General features: G+C 50.4%; 2 protein-coding genes and 1 long non-coding RNA gene across 9 annotated transcripts in view; 2 read left to right on the top strand and 1 right to left on the bottom strand.

The window, feature by feature from the left end:
* Positions 1–6,991, top strand: part of Osbpl2 (oxysterol binding protein like 2) — a 42,795-nt gene extending 35,804 nt beyond the window's left edge. For 5 of the 6 annotated variants that reach the window (XM_027419885.2, XM_027419880.2, XM_027419882.2 and 2 more), the window contains 3 exons: positions 1,957–2,080; positions 3,367–3,457; positions 5,625–6,991. In XM_027419885.2, the coding sequence (XP_027275686.1) occupies positions 1,957–2,080; positions 3,367–3,457; positions 5,625–5,727 (318 nt within the window). In that variant the 3' untranslated portion in view covers positions 5,728–6,991. The remainder of the gene's footprint in view (positions 1–1,956; positions 2,081–3,366; positions 3,458–5,624) is intronic. The other variant, XR_004770612.1, reaches the window with a different exon arrangement.
* Positions 6,992–11,463: 4,472 nt separating this feature from the next.
* On the bottom strand, positions 11,464–16,034 carry LOC118239099. Its single transcript, XR_004770611.1, has 2 exons — positions 15,913–16,034; positions 11,464–15,347 (listed from the first exon to the last, which is right to left on the bottom strand). It is a non-coding gene; the product is annotated as an uncharacterized LOC118239099 (long non-coding RNA).
* Positions 16,035–16,228: 194 nt separating this feature from the next.
* Adrm1 (adhesion regulating molecule 1) lies at positions 16,229–21,709 on the top strand. Of its 2 annotated transcripts, XM_027419887.2 has the most exons (10): positions 16,229–16,387; positions 16,717–16,930; positions 17,469–17,585; positions 18,628–18,751; positions 18,982–19,068; positions 20,362–20,443; positions 20,625–20,857; positions 21,027–21,184; positions 21,280–21,382; positions 21,461–21,709. In XM_027419887.2, the coding sequence occupies exons 2-10, from the start codon at positions 16,718–16,720 to the stop codon at positions 21,574–21,576; spliced, it is 1,233 nt and encodes a 410-aa protein (XP_027275688.1). In that variant the 5' UTR covers positions 16,229–16,387; position 16,717; the 3' UTR covers positions 21,577–21,709. The 2 variants fall into 2 exon arrangements, with proteins under 2 accessions (XP_027275688.1, XP_035302825.1); XM_035446934.1 differs by lacking the exon at positions 16,229–16,387 and having other exon boundaries at positions 16,699–16,930; positions 21,481–21,709.
* The last annotated feature ends 83 nt before the right edge of the window (positions 21,710–21,792 follow it).

Below are 21,792 nucleotides of genomic sequence, written 5' to 3'. Positions count from 1 at the left end.
AGTCCTATCTTACCGCTTTCTGCCTAGCTATTGGCAATTCAGCTCTCATGAAGCCAATCAGAAGGCGCCTTGGCAAACACATCTTTACAGTGCACCAAAAAAGACTATCCCACAACAGCCCTAAATTCTGTCCTCAGCAATATGCCAAAAAAAAAAAAAATTGGGGCCAGTGACATGGCTCAGAGGGTAAGAGTGCCTGATAACTTCAGTGTGATCCTTGTACACATGGCAGAAGGAATCAGTTCTTCCAGGTTGTCTACCCTCTGATCTGCACACATGCGCCCACACACCCACAGAATACGTACATATAAGAAGACAGAGTGAGCCGGGCATTGGTGGCGCACGCCTTTAATCATAGCACTCGGGAGGCAGAGGCAGGTGGATCTCTGTGAGTTTGAGGCCAGCCTGGTCTCCAGAGCAAGTGCCAGGACAGGCTCCAAAGCTACACAGAGAAACCCTGTCTCGAAAAAACCAAAAAAAATAAGACAAAGTGGCCCATTTACTTGTGAATATGTTGCCTTACTGTGCCAATTTGCTTTTATTGCTGTGATAAGTTGCTGACCAAAACTCATGTGGGAAGGAAAGACTTACACTTCCAGGTAACGCTCTTATTACTGAGGGACACCTAGGCAGCAGCTCAAACAGGGCAGGCAGAAATGGAAGCAAAGATCATGGAAGAGCCAGCATTGCTTGCTGGCGTGTTCCCTGGGTTTATGACTTCCAGGGCCATAAGCCAGGTGTGGGTCCCACATCAGTAATGAATCCAGAAAATGCCCCACAGGCTTGACTACAGGCCACCCTCAGGAGGCATTTCCTCAGCTGAGGTTCCTTTTCCCAGATGACTCTAGCTTGTGTCAGAGTTGCCAGAATAAACAACAGCAAACAACAACTGCATAGGATACTCACTATGCCACTGTTACCGTCAGAAAGCATGAACTAGTGAAACAGTATTCTTCTAGAGTATTTTTTTAAGATTTTATTTATTTATTATGTATACAACATTCTGCTTCCATGTATATCTGCACACCAGAAGCGTGCACCAGATCTCATAATGGATGGTTGTGAGCCACCATGTGGTTGCTGGGAATTGAACTCAGGACCTCTGGAAGAGCAGTCAGTGCTCTTAACCTCTGAGCCATCTCTCCAGCCCCCTTCTAGAGTATTTTTAGGAAAATAAAGCCTATGTGTTCAAGGAAGATTTTTTAAGATGAACTCATTCCTATTTCATTCAGTGTGCTGGTTTAGTCCCTCACTCCTACCAGGGGTTTGGTGGATCTGGGGTAGTGGAAACAGGACCCTGGAAAGACAAGAGTATACCCTTATGGGAGCTACCACCTCTAAGGGTGCTGGGCAAGCTGGTTCCAGAACAGGGAGGCTGTGGTAATGGAGCAGGGTTCTAACAAGAGTCAGGCGTGAGCTGTGGCCACCTGAGGACCATGTTGGGCATCTGGGACAGATTCCCCTTAACATTTTCCTCATAGACCCCATGTGCTATGAGGTCAGGCTTCAGGGATCCTGGCAATGTCTGCTACTGTTTTGAGTGATGTAACTATTCAGGAAGTCATTCAAGCAGGGGTGACCAGAGAAAATTGAACATTCCCTGTAACCCTTGAGCCACATGCTTGTAGATGATGGTAAGAAAGAGAAGAGGAAGCCAATAGGAAGAGCAGAGTCAAGGCCTGGGCAGGCTGTGAAGCAGTCTGGGGGTGTCACGTGCATAGCACATGGCAGTCCTGGCTCAGGAGTGCTGAGCTTGAGATTTATTTCTCTCCAGCATCCAACATCTACTGAAAGTCAGGATAAACATGTTTGCTATTTGAATAGGACACAGTTGCCCTTGTTGAGAAGGTGGCATGAGGTTGTTTGTCCTGGGCTAGGTACCCGTAGATCAGGTGAGGACAGTGTGCAGTTGTTACGCAGCTGCTGGAACAGAGGTTGCTGTGGTTTCTCCTGCAGATGTACAACTTCACCAGCTTCACTGTGAGCCTCAATGAATTGGAGTCAGGCATGGAGAAGACCCTGCCACCCACAGACTGCCGCCTCCGCCCTGACATCCGTGGCATGGAGAATGGCAACATGGGTAACTGCGGGGCTCTCCCCAGGGCTTGTGTGGGTGAGCTAAGGTCTCCTCTATGAGGAGGGTACGAAGACCCTTCATCCAGACTCACAAATAGTGCTGTCCTCCAAGGACAGTGCTGCACAAAGCAGTGAGAGGTGCTGAACAGTTTTAACTTCCAGCTTGCCACAGACCAGTCCTTTGCAAAATGCTAAAATTGGTTTATTTATTTATTATTTTCTGAGATAGGATTTCTCTATGTAGCTTTGTAGACCAGGCTGGCCTGGAACTTACAGAGATCCGCCTGCCTCTGCCTCCTGAGTGCTGGGATTAAAGGTGTGTGCCATCAACGCCCGGCTGTAAAATGTTAAAATTAAATTGAAAATGAGTTAGCCAAGTGTGTGAAACAGGCCTGTTATATTCCAGTACCTGGGAGGTTGAGACAAGAGGATTAAAATAAGCTCCAGGCCAGACTGAGCTACCTAGTAAAATCTTGTCTCCAAACAGCAACAACAGAAAAGAAAATGAGTGAAAAAAATGAACAAAATACAAACCCCAAGACTTCATTATTTATATAGTTCAGTGGGTTAAAGTTGCATTTCAGAAGCTGATGTAGCTCAGGGGTAGAGTGCTCAGAGCCACTGCCCTGGTGCATCTCATCTGCCCAAGACTACACAGTCACACTCCAGATAAGCACTGTGCATCGGTTTTCAGTGTGACAGCTTGCTGCTTGCCTACAAGGCAAGCTGATCCTAGACTACATTGCAGTAGCAATAAGTACAGAAGAGATCACCCCATGAAGGCATGCCTGGGCCCGGGAGAGAGGCCTGAGTCTCTAGAGGGCCGCTTTCCATCCTGGTCCATGCTGGGCAGGTGGTACTCCTCCCTCAAAACTCACCCTTTGCCCTTCGTCAGAAGCCACAGTTTACCCTGCCAGGTGAGGGTTCAATAGATGTCTTTTGATAGCGAATAGCTTTGGGGTTCTGTGAGCTCACTGTTCCAGATACTTGGTTTCCCAGTTGTACTCAAGTGCCATAAAGTCCCCAGCTTAGCACGGACTACGCTTGGAGTGATGCTATCTGTGTGGTCTGGTGTGACGCCTCCCACTCTGCGTGTCCTGGGGAAGTGCCCCTCATACATGAGGCAGGGACAACTCAGCCTTAACAACTTTCACTTGACACACTGAGCCAGAGTTCACTTCCCACAGTTTCTAATCAAAATGGGATTGGTCCTTTAGGGGTCAAGATGGAGGTCTGACATCTCTGACATAACTGGGAACTTTAAGTGTTTGCTTATTTGCTTGGATCTAGATCTGGCCAGCCAGGAGAAAGAGCGACTAGAGGAAAAGCAGAGAGAGGCCAGAAAGGAACGTGCCAAAGAGGAAGCAGAGTGGCGGACCAGGTGAGTTTGAGCAGTGAGGCCTTACAGACCTGGGTAGTGAGGAAGGAAGCACACCCACATCATCTTACCCCTCTTTCTTGCCCAGCTCCTGTGGCTAAGTAGCAGCAGTGTGTGGGTCCATAAAGACAGTTGTCTCACCACTGCTCTCAGGGTGCTTATGACTGATTCCCTGCTTAGCATATAGCTTGCTTAAAACCACTGGGAGTTGGCTGTCGTGAGACAGGTCCCTCACTCCCAGGCCTTGCTGTCCTGCTCCACAGCATACTTGATCTAAAATGGTTTTCTCAAAATTAATCAGTCTAAAGACAAAATATAGCCTGAACTTTGATGTAGTCCCCACTTTTGTATCTTGTGGTAAGGTAATGCAGACACACACGTACACGTGCCTGCGGCACACACACACGCACCCCGCCTTCCCCGCCTCATGCAGTGTGTTCCAGGCTGAAGTGTGGGTCCTGTTGCCAGCCTGCTGTGGCATCAGGAAAACCTCTGTTGTGAGTGTGAAGGTGCAGCCCTAAGGTGGGCCCCCTGCCAATATGGGGGGCATGCAGAGGGTGTTGTGACTAATGGGCCTACACCAGCTGCCAGGAGCCTTAGCCCTACTTCTGACTCAGATTTCATACATTGGTTGTATTTTTTTCTTCAGTAGTCAAAGAACTACAATAATTAACCATAAGCAAGACACGTACCTGTATAAGTGCACACAGTTCTTAGTCTTTTGTAAAGATCTTTGGATGTTTGGATGTTTCTTGTCAGGCTTGTTATTTTTATCGTTGCTTTTTATTTTAAGATGGGTTTTACTATTGTTCAGTCTTGAACTCAAGCAGCTCCCAATCTCAGGCTCCAGAGTAGCTGGACCTGGATAGCTGACAGAACAAGTGTGTGTCACTGCCTGCTAGGTTCCATCCTTTGTGGTATTTATATCTAGGTCATACTCACAGCCATCTCTAATGGCAGGGGTGGGGGTTTGGAACCAGTTTTCCTTCTGTCTTTTCTTCCATCCCTTCTCTCCTTTGATGAAGATGAACCCAGAGCTTTATGTGTGAGGCAGACCCTCTACCACTGCACCACTGTCCAGCCTCTGTGAGCCAGTTACTGATGCCTGGGCCTCTGATTTAATCCTGTGCCTTTAATGTCCATAGTCTTGGTATTTGTCTTTGTTCTAGAGAAAAACTGTTGAAAGTAATCTTCCTCCACTGGCCTTTTAAAGCACTGAAAAACATAAGCCAGGTATAGTGGCTTGCATCTCTAATTCTAACATTGTGGAAACTGAGACAGTCGAACCTTGAGTTTGAGGCCAGCCTGAGCTACATAATAAGACACTGTCTCAAGAAGTAAGATAATTTAAACCAGGCAATTGTGGTGCTTTCTTTTAATCCCAGCACTTGAGAGGCAGAGACAGGTGGATCTCTGTGAATCTGAAGCCAGCCTGGTCTACAGAGCAAGTTCCAGGACAGCCAGGGCTACACAGAGAAACCCTGTCTTGAAAAAACAAAAGCAAGCAAACAAAATAATAATAATAATAATCCATTGTGAAAATGACATGTTTTTCCATAGATGATAATTTATTTATTTATTTATTTTACAGTTATCTGCATGCACACTTGCACACCAGAAGAGGGCACCAGATCTCATAACAGATGGTTGTGAGCCATCATGTGGTTGCTGGGAATTGAACTCAGGTCCTCTAGAAGAGCAGACATTGCTCTTAACCTCTGAGCCATCTCTCCAGCCCTACTTCTGCTTTTTTTCCCTTTATGGTACTAAGGATGAAATTCAGGGCTTTGCATGTGGCAGGCAAATTGTTTGACCACTAGGCTGTAACCCAGCCTATCACTTCTGGTGTACTCCTGCCGACAGTGTTTGCTTCTGTTTGGTGGAGTGTAGCTGCAGGGGTGCAGGCTGAACCTGGTGAGGTTCAACTGCATGGGCACCCTCTCCATGCACATATGAGACCAGCCTCTGAAAGTAGCCCTGTGGAGAACTGGGTGTTGTTGAGAAGTAGACGGTGATTCGGTACATGTGTGGATGAGCACAGCCGCATGGAGGCTGGTCAGTTACTGTTGTGGCAGCATTGCCTCAGGCTGCATCTCCAGTAGCACATCCTGATGTGAGAAGACTGACTGACACCCTGCCGTCTGCTGACCGCCATCCTTGTGTTCTGCAGGTGGTTCTATCCAGGCACTAACCCCTACACAGGGGCTCCCGACTGGTTGTATGCAGGGGATTACTTTGAGCGCAACTTCTCAGACTGCCCAGACATCTACTAAGTGAGGCCTGGAAGCCCAGGAGGAGGCCTGTGAGGTTGGACTCTGTGAGTGGTACTCTGAGCTTCATGGTGGCAGACACCAGCTCCTCCAGCCACAGTTCGTGGAGATGACCTCGGACCTGTTGGAGGACTTCGGTTAGCCTCTGCCCAGCTCTTCACTATGCCACAGCCCTTCATGAAGCTCCACTTGGGTCTTCACGTTCACTGAGGCCTCAGGAGAGCTCCCCAGTTCTTTTCACACGTGACAGAAGTGCACAAGGCCAGCTGAGCTGGCAGCACACTCCGTTACAAAATGTGTAATCGAGGAAGAACCAGTAGAGCCTGTGTGCTCCTCTAAAGGCTGTGATGTGGGTTTCTGGAAGAGTTTCAAGCCCAGACCCAAAGGAGGAGGGGAGCATGGGTCTTGAAAGTAGCCTGTAGGCCAGAGTCCACTTCATTGTGGAGGGCACCCACGGAATGAAGTGACAAGTTGCCAGACTCTTCTACCAATCTGAATAAGGCAAAGATTACTTTAGAAAATATTTAAATTGAAACTACTTGAATGTAGCAAACACATTAATCACCACTGTGTACTGTCCAAAAAATGTCCCTGTGACAAGCCAGAGTGGCAGGAACACTGTGACTTGGATGAGAAACCCCCCAGGGCTGTTCCCGGCCTCCCAGGAGGCCCTGCCTCTGGCCTCAGCACTCCCACAGCCTCACTGTCACTGTGGACCTCTCCTGTCTCTGAGGGGTCATTTCTTCACTCACCTCACCTGTGTGTTCCTTCCCCCTCTCCTGCAGTCTTGTGTTTGGTTTCCCCAGCATGCATGTTCTAGTCCAGGCAAATCCCATCTGGTTGTGTGCATTGGGAGGTCAGAAGCAGCATCTACTCATGTGGTGTCATTAAAATGGTTTAAACACAAGCAGGTGTGTCCATCTCTGCATTCCTGTCAAGTGATGGACTTTATGTAGAAATGGTGGCACCAAGGATCACAGTGGAGCTCTTTGCATCAAAGACAATCTACTGTGTGTACATACCTGTGCTCTGGCACATATGCACACCTGTGTATGCATATCGAGTGTGAGTCACTACATCAGGCCCTTCTGAATAAGAAGGAATTCTTCCTGTGTCCAGGCTTCTGAATGAGAAGGAATTCTTCCTGTGTCCAGGCTTCTGAATGAGAAGGAATTTTTCCTGTGTCCAGGCTCCTGAATGAGAAGGAATTCTTTCTGTGTCCAGGCTCCTGAACCACCTCTGTCATTAAAACACTTTGAAACGCCAACACGAGTTGAAGGCTTGATTTTATAGCTTTGGAAACTGAAAACAGGTGTTTCTGTGGCAGCCAGGGCCAGCATCTCTGCTCTATCTACTGAGACCCCTTAGCAAAGCCTCTGATGGCTCTGAGATGTATCTGAATGTTTGCGGCTTTGCCATCATTCTAAGAAGAGATGGTGAAGTGTCAGAACGGCACCCTATGTGTCTCTGAGGGGGGTCATTTGCCTTTCTGGACCATGGCTATGTACACATACACACAAGGGAGAGAGAGTCAGGGAGGAGAGAGACAGAGCGCTCTAGAAAGGTGGAAAGCTGAGAATGTTGACTAATGGAATAACAAGTCCTCCATGTGCTCTCCCTCCCCATGCACACAGCCCCCACTCATATCTAGATCCATATTGTGTTCGTGTGCCTAAACTAGAAATATAAGGGGAAAGGGGAAAAGGCTGCTAGAAAGGACAGCTGTGTGCCAGGGAATGTAACTGATAAGTTTATCATTGCAGCCTCTGTCTGCATCAACACATGAGGACATTGCCACTCCCAAAATGTCAGGAGCACCAAAACTGCATGTCTTCATTGGCACACCCCTCCCTCTGGGCAGCTCTTGAGCACTTCTGTCATGAGCTTTTCCATGGAAGGTACACAGGGAAAGATGACCTCCTATGCACAGTTGCTCGCGTGTGAGCACAAACTTGCGTGGGACCTAGGTGCTTACAGAGTGGGCCTGTCACTTCAGATGTCCTCATGGGAAGAAAAGGGCAACAGGCTTTTCCAAACGTAATACTCTGAAATCAAGCACAGTAGTATCCCAGCATTTGGGGTATAGAGGCAGGATGATCCTTAATTTAATGTCATCCTTGGCTACAAAATGAGCTGACTAGCCTAGGGTATATGAGATCATGTCTCAGAAAACAAAATAGAACTTAGAGCTGCCAGTAGCAAGACCTCATCTCAAACAGCTCCCCTTATTTTTTACTCAGATTGAAGTTAGAACTGAGTCACGTTTCCGTAAGTCCAAGGGACCATTCCCCTGACCTATCAGAGATTTAAAGTGCGAAGACATGCGGAGTGTTTTATGTGAATGGTAACTTCTTAAATGATTTAAGTTACTGGCTCTACCTCATTACTCTAGTGGTTCTCTGAAGCTGCTTCACTAGCCCTGGCTGGGAGGAGCGGGCCTGGCCTCGATGAACATCAGTCAGTATGTGCTCTGAGGAGGAAAGAGCGCACCCATGTATATACGCACCATGTTACATGTGCATAAATGTGCTTTCGTGGCCGTGTCGGGAAGCAGAAAACCAATTAGCATTAACCAGTTAGCATTCCAGGAGAACAGGCTCTCCCCCAGGCTTACAGTGACCACTCGTGTCTGTCAAAGGGTCAATGTCACATTCTAGAGCCTGGTACACAGCATGCCTAGGAGGACCCTACATGTGCTGGAGGGTGTCACAGCCCATTGGGGCGTTAGTCCTTGTTGAACAAGCTGCCTGGGGAGGCAATAGACTCAAGTAGAGGATATGCCCTCTACTTCCTAGGCCCTTGTGTTCAAGCCTAGAAAATCAGAAGAAACGCTTGGGAGCCTCTTCTCTCCGTCAGTGAGCCAGCTCCTGCCAGGGTCTGGAAAGTTCTCCCTCCAGAAAGGGAGTAACAAACTTTATGCCTCCTTACCATCTCCACAGAATAAAGGGTGGAGACACCTCTAAAGTTCTAACGTGAGCTAGACCTGGGAGTAGGCCTGGAATCCCAGATCCTCGGAGTGTGAGGCATGCTTTATTAAGCTAGCCAACTTAGTTGGATCATGTCTGCTTATCTAGAGCATGTGAGGTCCTGGGCTCAATCCCCACTACTGAGGGGAACATAAAACAAAAAAACAACTTTCCAATACATCCCGAATGTCAGGCGTGCCAAAAGTGCATGGCTTGATTGGCATTAGGCCCACAGCAAGGACTGTCCTGCTTCAAGTTCTTGGATCTGGAGGAAGTCCTCGGAGACCTGACTTGGACCTGCAGTCTGTTAAAGCAACTGACCTCTGAAGAACTGATGTCTCCTCTGGCTCCTCACTATGCTTGGTGTGAGATTTTTCCAGTGAGAACTGCATTTCAGCTCTTGGTGTGCTCTGTGGAAGTCATCTTCTAGACTGCCCTCAGAGCCAACTGCACTGACAGATGTTCAGGAAAGTCAGAGTCTGCAGAAGACAATGGTATCTGCCCTTCACTGGCCTGGCCCCTGACCTAAGCTCCTCATTCCTCATCATTACACCCATGCATGACCCTTTACCAATAATCACCTACCCCCACCCGAGAATGTCAAGCAAGAAAATGCACCAGTGAAGTGTTTGTTTTTATGACTGTCAATACCATTTATATTAGCAAAACCAGTCACTTCTGGATTTTGTTTTTGAGGATTGTGCCCAGATCTGTGAGTCTATAAATGTTAACTTTCAGGCTGGAGTAGAGATTCTTTGGAAATGGCTCGTGGTTGACATTTATTTTACACTAGACAATTTTCACTGTTTCAGGGCTTTGACTTTTCTGGAAAGAACTACAGACAAGTCCTCATACCCAACTGGAATAGGTGTTTACAAACAAGTCCCCATAGTTGTTTGGACTGGGTGCTCTGTAGAGTGGGCCTAGCAAATTGGTCTTAAAATGGCTTGTCCTGGTGGAGAGGGATTGAAGGGCAGCATGGCAGGGGTGAAGGGTTCAGAGCTGTGGCAGCTCTGCTTAATTGTCCTCTGTCTTGGAGACTAGAGATTGCTGTTAGAAGCCACAAAACACCTGATTCGGGGGTCAGCCTGGCTGCTTGGGAGGGAGCCCAGACTCTGTCGATAGGACAGATGGTTCCCTAGAATTCATGTTTGGAATGCTTCAACTGTGCAGGGCAGCTGGCACCACTGCCACAGGTGCTCAGGCACAGCACTTCCAGTCTGACCCCAAGGAGCAAGCACCACCAGGTGGGGCTGCCCAAGGGCTCACATCTGCTTGGTGGGAAATGGTGCTCAGACCCTTCATTGCAGTGGGGCCTCTCAAGAGGTGTAACATTGTGAGTTCCAACAAGTTCACACTGTTGTGTGGCCATATGCTGCCAGAGCCCACTGGAGAAACCATGTAGGTGGCCCATTGTACAGGCTGCTCCAGCTCTGACCACCCCAGCCTGGCTTTGTCACCAAGATTCTGCCCTTCCTTTCAATCTGGCCACTTTCCTTTTGAACAGTGCATTTGAAAGTCACTGTGGACGTGTGTGAGCCAGAGTTTGTTTGTTTCTGTTACTCAGAACTGGAGTGTCCCCTTTTGTCTGCTCACCAGCTGATAGATACTTAGGCTGTCTCAAATTTGGGGCAACTGTGAAGAAAATCACCAGATATTTATACACAGGTTTTTCTGTGAACATCTCCTTTCTCTCTGTTGTTTATGTACAGACACCAGAGTTCAACCTTGGGTGTCATTCTCAAGGGCCATCCATTTGTTTTTTGAGACAGTCTCTTTGTGGTACCTGAAGTACTTGATTAGGCTAGACTGGCTGATCAGTGAGTTACAGGAATTCACCCGTTTCCCTCCCTAGCACTAGGACTGCAAGCATTCGCTGTGCCTGGCTTTTTTATGTGTGTTGGAGCTCAAACTCAGGACCTTGTGGCAGGCACTTTAAACAACTGAGGTGTCTACCCAGACCCTCTGTTTTTTTTTTTTTTTTTTTTTTTTTTTGGTCAAATCTCATGTAGTTTAAAACTCCCACCCTCAGCTTCCTTCCTGCTGGGATTATAGGTGTGAGTCACTGCACCTAGCCTGTATATCAGCTTGCATTTCTCTTAGATAAATGCCTAAGAAATACGAGCTGGGCCACATGGTAGTAGTACACTTCATTTAAGAACAAAACAAAACATTGTTACTTTGTCAGAAATGACACTTGTAGAAGTCCTCATTGTCACAGAGCATTAGGGAACTGCAGACTAGAAAAATAAGTACCACATGGTGAAGGTAGACCCAGAGCTGCAGAGACTTAGAAAGCTAAACACGCCTTAAATCCCAGCACTTACTTGGGAAGGGGAGGCAGGCAGATCTCTGAGTTCAAGGTCATCCTGGTCTACCTAGTGAGTTCCAGGACAGCCAAGGCTACATGGATTCTATCTCAAAAAAAGGAAGACTAGCCAGGCAGTGGTGGTGCATGCCTTTAATCCCAGCACTTGGGAGGGAAGGACAGGTAGATCTCTGTGAGTTCGAGGCCAACATGGTCTACAGAGCAAGTTCCTGGACAGCCAGAGCTGTTACACAGAAAAACCCTTTGTCTAAAACCAACAGGAGGGGTGGGGTGGGGGGGCTGGGAGGAGACTAAACATGCTATGCCTGTGGTGCTGTACACCTGCCATCCTGTATGAAGGGGAAAGCAGGACAGTCTTGTGTTCAAGGCCAGTGTAGTTAACACAGTGAGACCCTGTCTCAACAAGAACAAACCCCAACTAAATACAACCCTACCACAGCAACCTGACAACCAGGCTTTTGTATTTACCTAAACAGCATTACATCCAGACAAGCTTGCACATAGATTCTTACAGTAGCTGGAATCGTAATGACAAGTATTTGTTAGAAACCATGATCTCGAGCTTGAGAGATGGCTCAGCGGTTGAGAGCACTGGCTACTCTTCCAGAGGTCCTGCGTTCCAATTCCCAGCAACCACATGGTGGTCACAACCATCCGGAATGAGAGCTGGTGCCGTCTTCTGGTGTACAGGTGTACATGCAGAGCACTCGCACATAAAATATAAATAAATAATTAAAAAATAAAAAAAATAGAACCATGATCTTCAGCAAGTGAGTGATCAGAAGTACATCCATCCAGACCACCAAATGTTAGTGTTAGAGAGGAGACTACAAGCCATGAAATGATGTGGGGAGGTCCATGAGATGGCTCAGTGGGTAAAGGCATTTGTCCCCCTGACCTGTGATCTGAGTTCCATCCCCAGGATTCACATGGTGGAAGAAGAGACAGACTAACTCCTGAACTTCTGACAGTTGCTCTGACTTCCACACACAGGCCTTGGCATAGTTACACCATTGAATGGGCGGTAGTTGGAGAGAGACAGTTCAGTAGACAAAAATTTGGTTCCCAGCACCTACATAGCAGCTCACAGGAACGTAGAACTACAGTTACAAGGTGCACCTACATACATCAGGCAAAATTCCACACACATTTTTCAAAAATTATTTTTTTGAAACTTGGAAAGAAATGCCAGGTGGTGGTGGCGTACACCTTTAATCCCAGCACTCTGGAGGCAGAGGTGGGTGGATCTCAAGTTTCAGGACAGCCTGGGCTACAGAGTAAATTCCGGGACAGCCAGAACTGTTACACAGAGAAACCCTATGGGGAGGGGCGGAACTTTGAGAGAAGTTCCTTTAAATAGGGCCACAGTGCACTAAAATACAGCATGATTTTTGGTAAAGCAAGAGGGAAGGGCTTGGGGTGCAGGTGAATTGTGAGCTCTGGTGCTGGTACGGTGTGTGCATATCAGTATAAATAGGGAGCGTGCCAGGCACAGTGGGATACCTGTAACCCCAGGTAACTTCCAGGAAACATCCAGGAAAGCTTACAAAGGAAGATGAAGATTTGTTGGAGTCCAGTCTAGGGTATGTGGAGACTGTCTCAACAGCAGTACACAGACTGTACCATGTTGGTATGGTTTAGCGGTACCCATGTGATAGCATTGCTAGGCAGGGCCTGTAAGAGATGAGGAGGCATGGGGGGAGGGCTTCCCTCATGCGCGGGACTAAGCCCTCTGGAGAAGGTGCCCTGCCATATTCCCCATACACTGTCGACTTGGAGGAACATGAGTTGTGGGGGAAAGCTTACTGGTTCCAACAAACCCACCTCTGGAAGGTGCAGCCTAGAAGTTGGTACAGGCGGCAGGAGAGTGTGAACTGTCTGTACTTTTTTGCTCGGTTCTCTTGTGAACCTGAAATTATTCTGAAGAATTGTCTATTAATAAGACAAATGGAAGTAAGTTACACCTGCCAAAGTCAGCTCCCCAGTGGCTGTGCCATTTTACATTCCTAGTATTAAAGACCTCCAGCCCTGGTACTCTCATTGCTTCTTCTCTGTGCCTGTTCTCAAAGGTGAGTTTTCATCTACATTTCCTTGCAAATAAGGATGTGGACATATTTTCAGGTGCTGTTACCCTCTGGAAAACCTCTCTCTTCCTCCCCCAGGTGAAGAGCATAGTCAAACCTGTGTGGCTTGGTTGTTGTACTCAGGGCTGTGAGCCAGCATTCTCTCACCATTAAAGACTCATAGGGTTTCTGGGTTGTTTTATACAGTGGGGCTTTTGTTGTTTTTGTTTAAAAATGCTAGAGATCACTCAGCCACTGGGTCACACCCCCAGCTCAGGGCTTCTTCTTTTCCCACAGGACTGCTAGAATTGACTTCCCTGGTGGAAGCTGAAAACTACACAGAAACCATCCACAGTGTAGTCCACATAGGTCAGAGGCCAAGGTGACTACTGCAGCCTACCCAGTGTTTCTCAATCTCCTCTTAGACTCTTGCATGGGTTCTACTACAGACTTGCACACTCCAGGAGCCATATTTGTGAGCTGCAGTAACTGTGGGGACCTGCATCTTTGCAGGCTATCTGCAGCTGCCTTCTCAGTGTCCTCAAGTGGGGCAGACACCAACAGTCTGCACAGCACCCAGCTGGGGAAATGTGTTTCCCACAGAAGAATGCTTATATCATATGGAAGGCATGGCAGATGCTGTCCCAAGTATGTCTGTGTGTAGAACTGCCTCTTTCTGCACCACCCCAAGGCTCCTGGCTCATGAGATCCTGGATCCAGTGAGTGCACTCAGTATTTGTGACCTGGAAGAAGTCCAGATCTTCTGGTTGTGAAATGAAGGTTCTTCGTGGCCCCCAGTGGCAGCTCCGACATACAGCTTTGAACAAGTAACATTTACTTGCTGTCACTTGCCTAGAGGCCAGGTTAGATTTTCTTCTATTTCCTTTTCCTGTCTCATGGCCCAGTGGACTGTAGTGTCAGCAAGCCCGTGTTTACTTCACTCCACCATTCTGGCCTCTGGAAACTTAGATTCTTAGAAATGATGAGGTTGGCCTCAAGGTGTATAGTGGCAAGCACCACACAGGTGGCGCACGCCTTTAATCACAGCACTCGGGAGGCAGAGGCAGGTGGATCTCTGTGAGTTCGAGGCCAGCCTGGTCTCCAGAGCGAGTGCCAGGATAGGCTCCAAAGCTACACAGAGAAAAAAAACCCTGTCTTGAAAAAAAAAAATCAGCTCCAAATAAGCTTCTGTTTATGTGGGCTTTAAAAAGCACTGGCTGCTCTTCCAGAGGACAGTGAGGTTCCCAGGACCCACACAGTGGCTCACAACTGTCTGTAACTCCAATTTCTTGTGGGTTCTCTGTATACCTTCTGGGCTTCACAGGCACTAGGCATGTGAGTGTTTTGCACATATATGTAGGCGAAATACCCATACACGTAAGATAAAAACTACAAACTAGAGCCGGAAGTGTGACTTGGGTCCTGGGTTAGATTCCTAGCATGGCAACAAACAAAAATTAAGCCTTCATTTTATGAACAAATTAGTGAAATGGCAGCTATCTTTCCCAAGCTGCCCTTCCAAGTCAATTACATCTTTTAATTAAAAATACTTGAAGGCTGGAGAGATGGCTCAGAGGTTGGGAGCACTGACTGCTCTTCCAGAGGTCCTGAGTTCAATTCCCAGCAACCACATGGTGGCTCACAGTCATCTGTAATGAGATCTGGTGCCCTCTTCCGGTGTGCAAGTATATAAGCAGGCAGAACACTGTATACATAATAAATCTGCCTGCATGCATGTCTGTAAAACGTATATGTACCTGGCACCCACAGAGACCAGAAGAGGGCATCGGAGCCATGGAATTGGAGTTACAGACAGCTGTGAGCTGCTGCCACATCGGTGCTAGAAAGTGAACCCAGGGCCTCTGGAAGAGCAGCCCGTGCTTTAAACCACAGAAACCATTTCTGGAACACCAGTTAAATCTTTTAAGTTGGTCTTGAACACTTGGCAGTTTTCCTGCCTCAGCCTTTTGAGGGCTGGGATTACAGGCATGAACCACTACACCTGGCTAAAGTGACAGGTTTTCTTTCTTTTTTTTTTTTTTTTTAAATTGAGATGACTCAGCTGGTAAAACTGTTTGCTAGGCAAGACTGATAACCCAAGTTTGCTCACAGGAACTCGCGGTGGAAAGAGACCAAACACTGAACGCTGTGCTTAGACCTCCACAGGACAGATTCCGACAAAAGGATGACAGCTGCATCATAATTCCAGGCAGGAAGTAAAAGGAGCGAACCACCGTGGCAGGTCTTCCTCTAGCTCAGGCTGGCCTGGAACACGTTTGTGTCAGCGTCAAACAAGTATTGTTGAGTGAAAAAAAAAAAAAAAAGTACTTTTCACCTTTCTATCTTCCAGAAAAAGCTAAAGACCCCACACGTTTCACACATACCACAGATGGTAAATTGTGAAGCATGCCGTGGGAAGCCAAAAATCCAGCACTGCTCAACGCTGGCGAGGGAGGCAGGATGGGCCTGGGGCCTACCCAGTAGCAACTACTGCTCACTTCCTCAAAACTTCAACGATGAAGCCAAGCGCTGCTGCGTTAGAGGAACCGCGGGGCTCTGGGGCTTTCCCTGCCTGTCACAAGCAGCTCTGCCCTGAAGGAAGGCGGCTGCCCTCCCTCATCGGGGACTCGCTTGCAGCGTCGAGCAACCCCCAGACCGCCTTCCTGCCCGCCACCCCCCGCCCCGAGCGAGCGAGCGAGCGTGCGAGCAGCCTCCTGCACTTTGCTGTAAGGAATGTCACCTCAGCACCAAGTGACACGAAGCTGACACTTGCCTCCCACCTTCTCAACCGCGTGACTGTTCATGTCTCGGGCCCTAACGTCTCGCTCACCGAGTAATGCCCGTCAAACAGGCTGTCGTGCGGGGTGGACAGCGGGCTCCACTCGGAGCCCACGGCACGTTTGTGTACCGTCGGCCGCCCCCGCCCCCGCCCCCGCTCCCGCTCCCGCTCCGGCCTCGACCCTGCAGCGCCGCCCGCGGGGACCTTCTGCACGTCGGCCGAGGCCGGCCCGCTGTTCCCGGCGCCGCCGCCAGGGGCCGCCGCCGCTCCCCTATGACACAGCAACAATAGAGGCCGCTCTGGCCCGCGCTTCCGCCGGAAGCAGGCCGCCGGCGCGGAGGCGGGCCGGACGCGATGGACGGCGGCGAGGGCCAATCGGGGCTGGGCCAGGGCCGGCCGCGCGGCTGACGGAACTCAATCGGCGGCGGGGCGGGCCGAGCGCGGGCTTCCGGCGAGGCTCGGCAGGCGCCGAGGAGGAAGAGCGAGCCCGGACGGCGCCCCTGAGGCCGAGTGTGAGCACAGCCAGGTAGGGGCCCGGCGGCGGCGAGGTGGGAGCGCGCGGGGCCAGGCGGCGGGAGGACGGGACGTGGCAACAGCGCGGGCCCGAGGCAGCCTGGGCCGGTGCCCCGGACGCGGCGAGGGCAGGCGCGGGCGAGCGAGAGGGCGAGCGAGCGAGCAGTGACGTCGCGGGAGCGGGGAGCCGCGGGGCTGCGCTCGGCCCCGCGCTTAGCCTGGCGCGCTCCTGCTCCCGGGCAGACCCCGGGGCTGACCCGGGTTTGGGGTGGGGTGGGGTGGGGTGGGCGACACCGCGCACGCGACACCGCACGACAGGCCGAGCTCGCTGTGCTTTTCCAGGATGACGACTTCAGGCGCTCTGTTCCCAAGCCTGGTGCCCGGCTCTCGGGGATCCTCCACCAAGTACCTGGTGGAGTTCCGGGCCGGGAAAATGTCATTGAAAGGAACCACGGTCACCCCAGATAAACGGAAAGGGCTCGTGTACATCCAGCAGACGGACGACTCCCTCATTCACTTCTGTTGGAAAGACAGGACCTCTGGGACCGTGGAGGATGTGAGTCCTGGGCCGGGCCGGGCCGGGCCGGCGGAGGCTCTGGGCAAGAGGGGAGTGTGGGGACCACTGGTCGGTGTAGGGGCTGTCGGGCCCAGCCGCTCTGTGAAGCCATGCCCCCCATGGTGACCATGGTCCTGAAGGTTTTAGCAGTGACAGGTTGCTGACAGGATGACAAAGTCAGCCCCAGCCTTGCATTTAAACTTCCAGTGTTGTGCAGGTCTGGCCTTCACCACAGCTGCGGGGTAGTGTGAGCCCTTGCAAGAGGCCACTTCAGGTTCTTTGTCTTGTCAGACTACACTGTTCTTTGTTACACTTGGTTGACCTTCTGCTTCTTGGAGCACAGCTCCAGAACGTGTTTGTTAAAAGTCGTCAGGCCCTCACCGCCGTCCACCCCCACCACCCTGGGCCCTCCTCCACCTGTCCTCTCTGGAGTCTGAGCCTGGTGGACCCACCCTGTTAGACTCAGGTCCAGCAGGTTTCCAGGGGGCGTAAACCTCGGTGGTATGTGCGTGGCTGACTGTCCCCCTTGTGTCCCCAGGACTTGATTATCTTTCCTGATGACTGTGAGTTCAAGCGGGTGCCGCAGTGCCCCAGCGGGAGGGTCTACGTGCTCAAGTTTAAGGCGGGGTCCAAGAGGCTCTTCTTTTGGATGCAGGTATGCAGGAGAGTGGAGTGGCCCACTCTGTTTCCTTGTGATACACTTGAGCTTACTCTCCACACCAGAAGGTGCTGACTGGGGGCTTGGCAGAGCTGCGTTCCCACCTATGTGAGTGGCTCATGGTTACATGAGCCCTCCCTGCCCGTGGAGTCATCTACAGGCACAAGCTTCAGGTCTTCCTTTAGGTGTTCTCTCAGCAGTTGAGCGCCTCTTCACCCCCACCCCACCCCACCCCACAGCTCCCCTGCGCTGTGTATTTGGAGACCTTTTGGTGTCTCTACATTCTGCCCTGTTGGAGGCCACTGACATTGGTGTTTCTTATGCTGTTAATGCGGTGTTGCATTGGTATGGGACATGGGCTCTCTCTCGGGTATAAGGGCACAGTCTAGGGTCAGAAGCTAGCCCTGGGGGATGTTCAGGGGCAGAGCACATGTTTTCAGTGTGGACAGTCACCGCCACTGTCATCCTGTCCAAAGGGGCAGCAGCTGTGTGTCTCCAGAATGCCGGGAAGGCAGGGGTTTCCTGTCAGCCTGGGTTCTGGTCACAGCTGAGGATAGTAGGGGTTGTTCACTGCAGAGCATTTATCCACAGTTCTGAACGTTAATGACACACACACACACACACACACACACACACACACACACACACACGTACGTCACTAATGCTTCCTAGTTTCACTCTTGTGATGCCTTTCTTGCCCCTTTGCCACAAGCATAGAGGCCACACAGCACTCTATCCCGAAGTTTTGGGGCCACCCATCCCTCAGGCTAGTTTGTTATCTCTAAAGGCACTCTAGGCTTCTCGTTGGCTTTGGGGCCCATACTTGCTGCTGCCATTACTCAATGTCTCTTAAGGGCTTAGGCTAGGTTCTGTCTCCGGTGCTATGTATGACATTTGCAGGTAACTGCATTTCGAGTCACTGTGTAGGCTGGATCAGGATGGCTAGCCGTGCGGGGTGCTAGGAAGCCAGCAGGCATGAGCCAGCTCTTTCCTTGTGCAGACTGCTCAGCCTTGGCTCTTTGCTTATCCTCTCTGGCAGGAGCCCAAGACTGACCAAGATGAAGAGCATTGCCGGAAAGTCAACGAGTGTCTGAACAACCCCCCCATGCCTGGAGCACTGGGAACAAGTGGGAGTGGTGGCCATGAGCTCTCAGCACTGGGCGGTAATGATCACCTGGTCCTTATGGGGGCAGTGTTCTTCGGTGAAATGGTAGATTGAGTGTAAGGCAGAGCCCTGCTTAATTTTCTTCACTCCATCTTTACTGGGCAAAATACACCTGGTCCTTGATGCCTCCTTCCAGAGGCCAAGGCCAGGCATCTGCCGTAGTCAGCAATGTGTAGTGACCTGGCCATGGCCACTGCCGGCCCATGTCTTGATTCCTATGTTCTGCAGGTGAGGGTGGACTGCAGAGCCTGTTGGGGAACATGAGTCATAGCCAGCTCATGCAGCTCATCGGACCAGCGGGCCTTGGAGGACTGGGTAATGCCCCACTGTCCCTAGCTTTCCCACAAGCTGTCTTTGCAGACAGTTTCCTTCCAGCTCCTTTTGCTAGGTTTGCAGCCACATCTATATTGTAGAATATTATTTCAAGGTGTGTTACCTTTGTTTATGCTCTGGAACATTAGTTTAATGATGCAAAGATGTGTTTGATTAAATAAAACTCACCTGCTGTCAGGAGGCTGTAGGGAGGAACCAGTTGAAAAGAGTTTATAAGGAGGGGCAAGTGAAAACACGCAGATGTCTTGGGAGACACAAGGAGTGAGGTAGGTGAGCTCCTTGCTATTCAGCCTCTCTGGGAAGCAGGACTCTACCTGGACCTTTGAATCCTGAGTTCTTTAGTGGGACAGAGATTTAAGTAAGTTGAAAAAGTCAGTGCCTCAGGAAACAGAATCCCTTAGGCGTCAGTTCAGTTCTTGAGGCCTCAGCAGAGTGACATTTGCTGAATAGGACAGCTTAAAAGACAACAGCAATTAAAAAATTGGTGCCCCACATTGGGCACCACTACATTGTAGGTGTTTTTTTTCTTTTGGCTTTTTGAGGGGTCAGCCACCCAGCTCACACAGGGAGGCTTATTCTTTGTTATGAATGCCTAGCCTTGGCTGGTTTCTAACCAGCTTTTCTTACTCTGAATTAACCCTTCTACCATTTCCCTGTGGGCTTTTACTTTCCTTCTTACGCCATGGCTGGCTGGCTGGCCCCTGACATCCTGCTCTCCTTGTTCTCTTGCTGCTCCTCTATTCTCTCTGCCTGCCAGCCCCGCCTATCCTTGTTTCTGCCTCGATATTGGCCATTCAGCTCTCTATCAGGACCACCAGGTGTGTTAGGCAGGCACAGTAACACAACTTCACTGAGTTAAATGCAGCAGAAATAAAAGCCACACACCTGAAAATAATATTCCCCAGCATGTCTGTGTCCACATGTTCCTTGTATCCCTCCTTTTGTGGAAGGTGCTTCTCTGCTGAGTATAAGCAGGGTGGGTGGGATGGTTGGACACCTGTGTGTAGAGTTCATCTTGCAGAGCCAGGGGATGATCACATTGGGGTGGGTATAGCAAATGCTCTAGACACTTAGCACTGTTCTGGCCAAGATGTGGCCTATTCTTGAGCACGAATGGGAATAGAGTGGAAACGGCCTGGCTCAGTAGACTAGGTTTTAGAATTCAGATCACTTTAGCTTCCTGTGGCCTGCGTGTGTGGGTCTGAGGACATGGCGGGATTAGTGCCTTCTCAGGTGGGCTTGAAGTGTTTAGCACACATTTCCTTACTCCTTAAGGTGGGCTTGGAGCCCTCACTGGACCAGGCCTGGCCAGCTTGCTGGGGAGCAGCGGGCCTCCGGCAAGCAGCTCTTCGTCCAGGTGAGCCCTGAGCCCCCAGTGTCTGACATGGGTACCAGGCACCACCACCAGCCATTGCATTCTCTTTTCTGAAGACCTTACTTAGGAGGTGGGCTTGAGGGGTCCCCGTTACACCTGAGCTTGTACCAGGGGAGGTGGAGTAGTGGGCCTAGCTGTTCCAGCCCTTGCTCACTTTCCCCAGCTCCCGGAGCCAGTCGGCAGCCGTCACCCCATCCTCCACCACCTCTTCCGCTCGCGCCACCCCAGCCCCTTCTGCCCCAGCAGCTGCCTCTACCACCAGTCCAAGTCCCGCACCCAGCTCAGGTAATGGAACCAGCACAGCAGCCAGCCCGACCCAGCCCATCCAGCTGAGTGACCTCCAGAACATTCTGGCCACTATGAATGTGCCTGCAGGGCCAGGAGGCAGCCAGCAAGGTAAAGAGCTGCCTGTACTCTCGGGGGGAGGTCTGCTTGCAGCCAATGTAATCCATGGCTTTTTAAGGTGTGGAGCCTGGGTGTATCCATGGTGACAAGCCACACTTGCTCACCTTCCCCTGCTTGGGCTGGCATCAGGCCACTGATGGCCATGTTGCTTGTGCCCTAGTGGATCTGGCCAGCGTTCTGACACCAGAGATCATGGCTCCCATCCTCGCTAATGCAGACGTTCAGGAGCGCCTGTTGCCCTACCTGCCCTCTGGGGAATCTCTGCCCCAGACTGCAGATGAGATCCAGAACACATTGACCTCACCCCAGTTCCAGCAGGTATGGACGTCCATGGCACTCTGTACCTGTAACTTCTAGCATGGTGGGCCTGGTTTTCTAGGCACCTAGCTATGCATGCCTGCTCTGTGTTGTAGGCCCTGGGTATGTTCAGTGCAGCCTTGGCCTCGGGACAGCTTGGCCCCCTCATGTGCCAGTTCGGCCTTCCTGCAGAGGCTGTGGAGGCCGCCAACAAAGGTGGTGAGTACTGACCCTCAGTCTTGGCCAGCATTAGCCCTTTGTTGTGTGGAGTGCTGGAGGCTGTCTGCTTGGTAGTAGCCCTGCTGTGGCCATTTCAGATGTGGAAGCATTTGCCAAAGCCATGCAGAATAATGCCAAACCAGAGCCGAAGGAGGGCGACGCAAAAGACAAGAAAGACGAAGAGGAGGATATGAGTCTAGACTAAATTATTCGCTGTCCTTCCTGAGCTGGAATTCATAGCTGTGTGATTCTGTAGTGGCGATTGTGATTCATTGTCCCCTCTCCTGCCCCACCCCCACTAATAAAGTCCTTTCTTACACCTGCAAACTGGTCTTGGCCTTGTGTTACCTGCCACATTGGTTCTGTACCCCACTCCATCAGGTCTGTACATGCTCAGCCATTGCTCTGTC

Source organism: Cricetulus griseus, chromosome 6 (genome assembly GCF_003668045.3).
Source record: "Cricetulus griseus strain 17A/GY chromosome 6, alternate assembly CriGri-PICRH-1.0, whole genome shotgun sequence".
In the NCBI taxonomy this organism is placed as follows: domain Eukaryota; kingdom Metazoa; phylum Chordata; class Mammalia; order Rodentia; family Cricetidae; genus Cricetulus; species Cricetulus griseus.
The sequence above is the reverse complement of the archived record's forward strand: the minus strand, read 5'-3'. Positions and strand labels throughout refer to the sequence as shown.

What these genes read in the sequence shown, in the direction of transcription:
- Adrm1 (XM_027419887.2), top strand. Translation starts at nt 16,718, where the DNA reads ATGACGACTTCAGGCGCTCTGTTCCCAAGCCTGGTGCCCGGCTCTCGG. An exon ending in GGCTCTTCTTTTGGATGCAG is followed by an intron (nt 17,586 to 18,627) that starts GTATGCAGGAGA and finishes CCTCTCTGGCAG; the next exon opens with GAGCCCAAGACTGACCAAGA. An exon ending in GGAGGCCGCCAACAAAGGTG is followed by an intron (nt 21,383 to 21,460) that starts GTGAGTACTGAC and finishes GCTTGGTAGTAG; the next exon opens with CCCTGCTGTGGCCATTTCAG.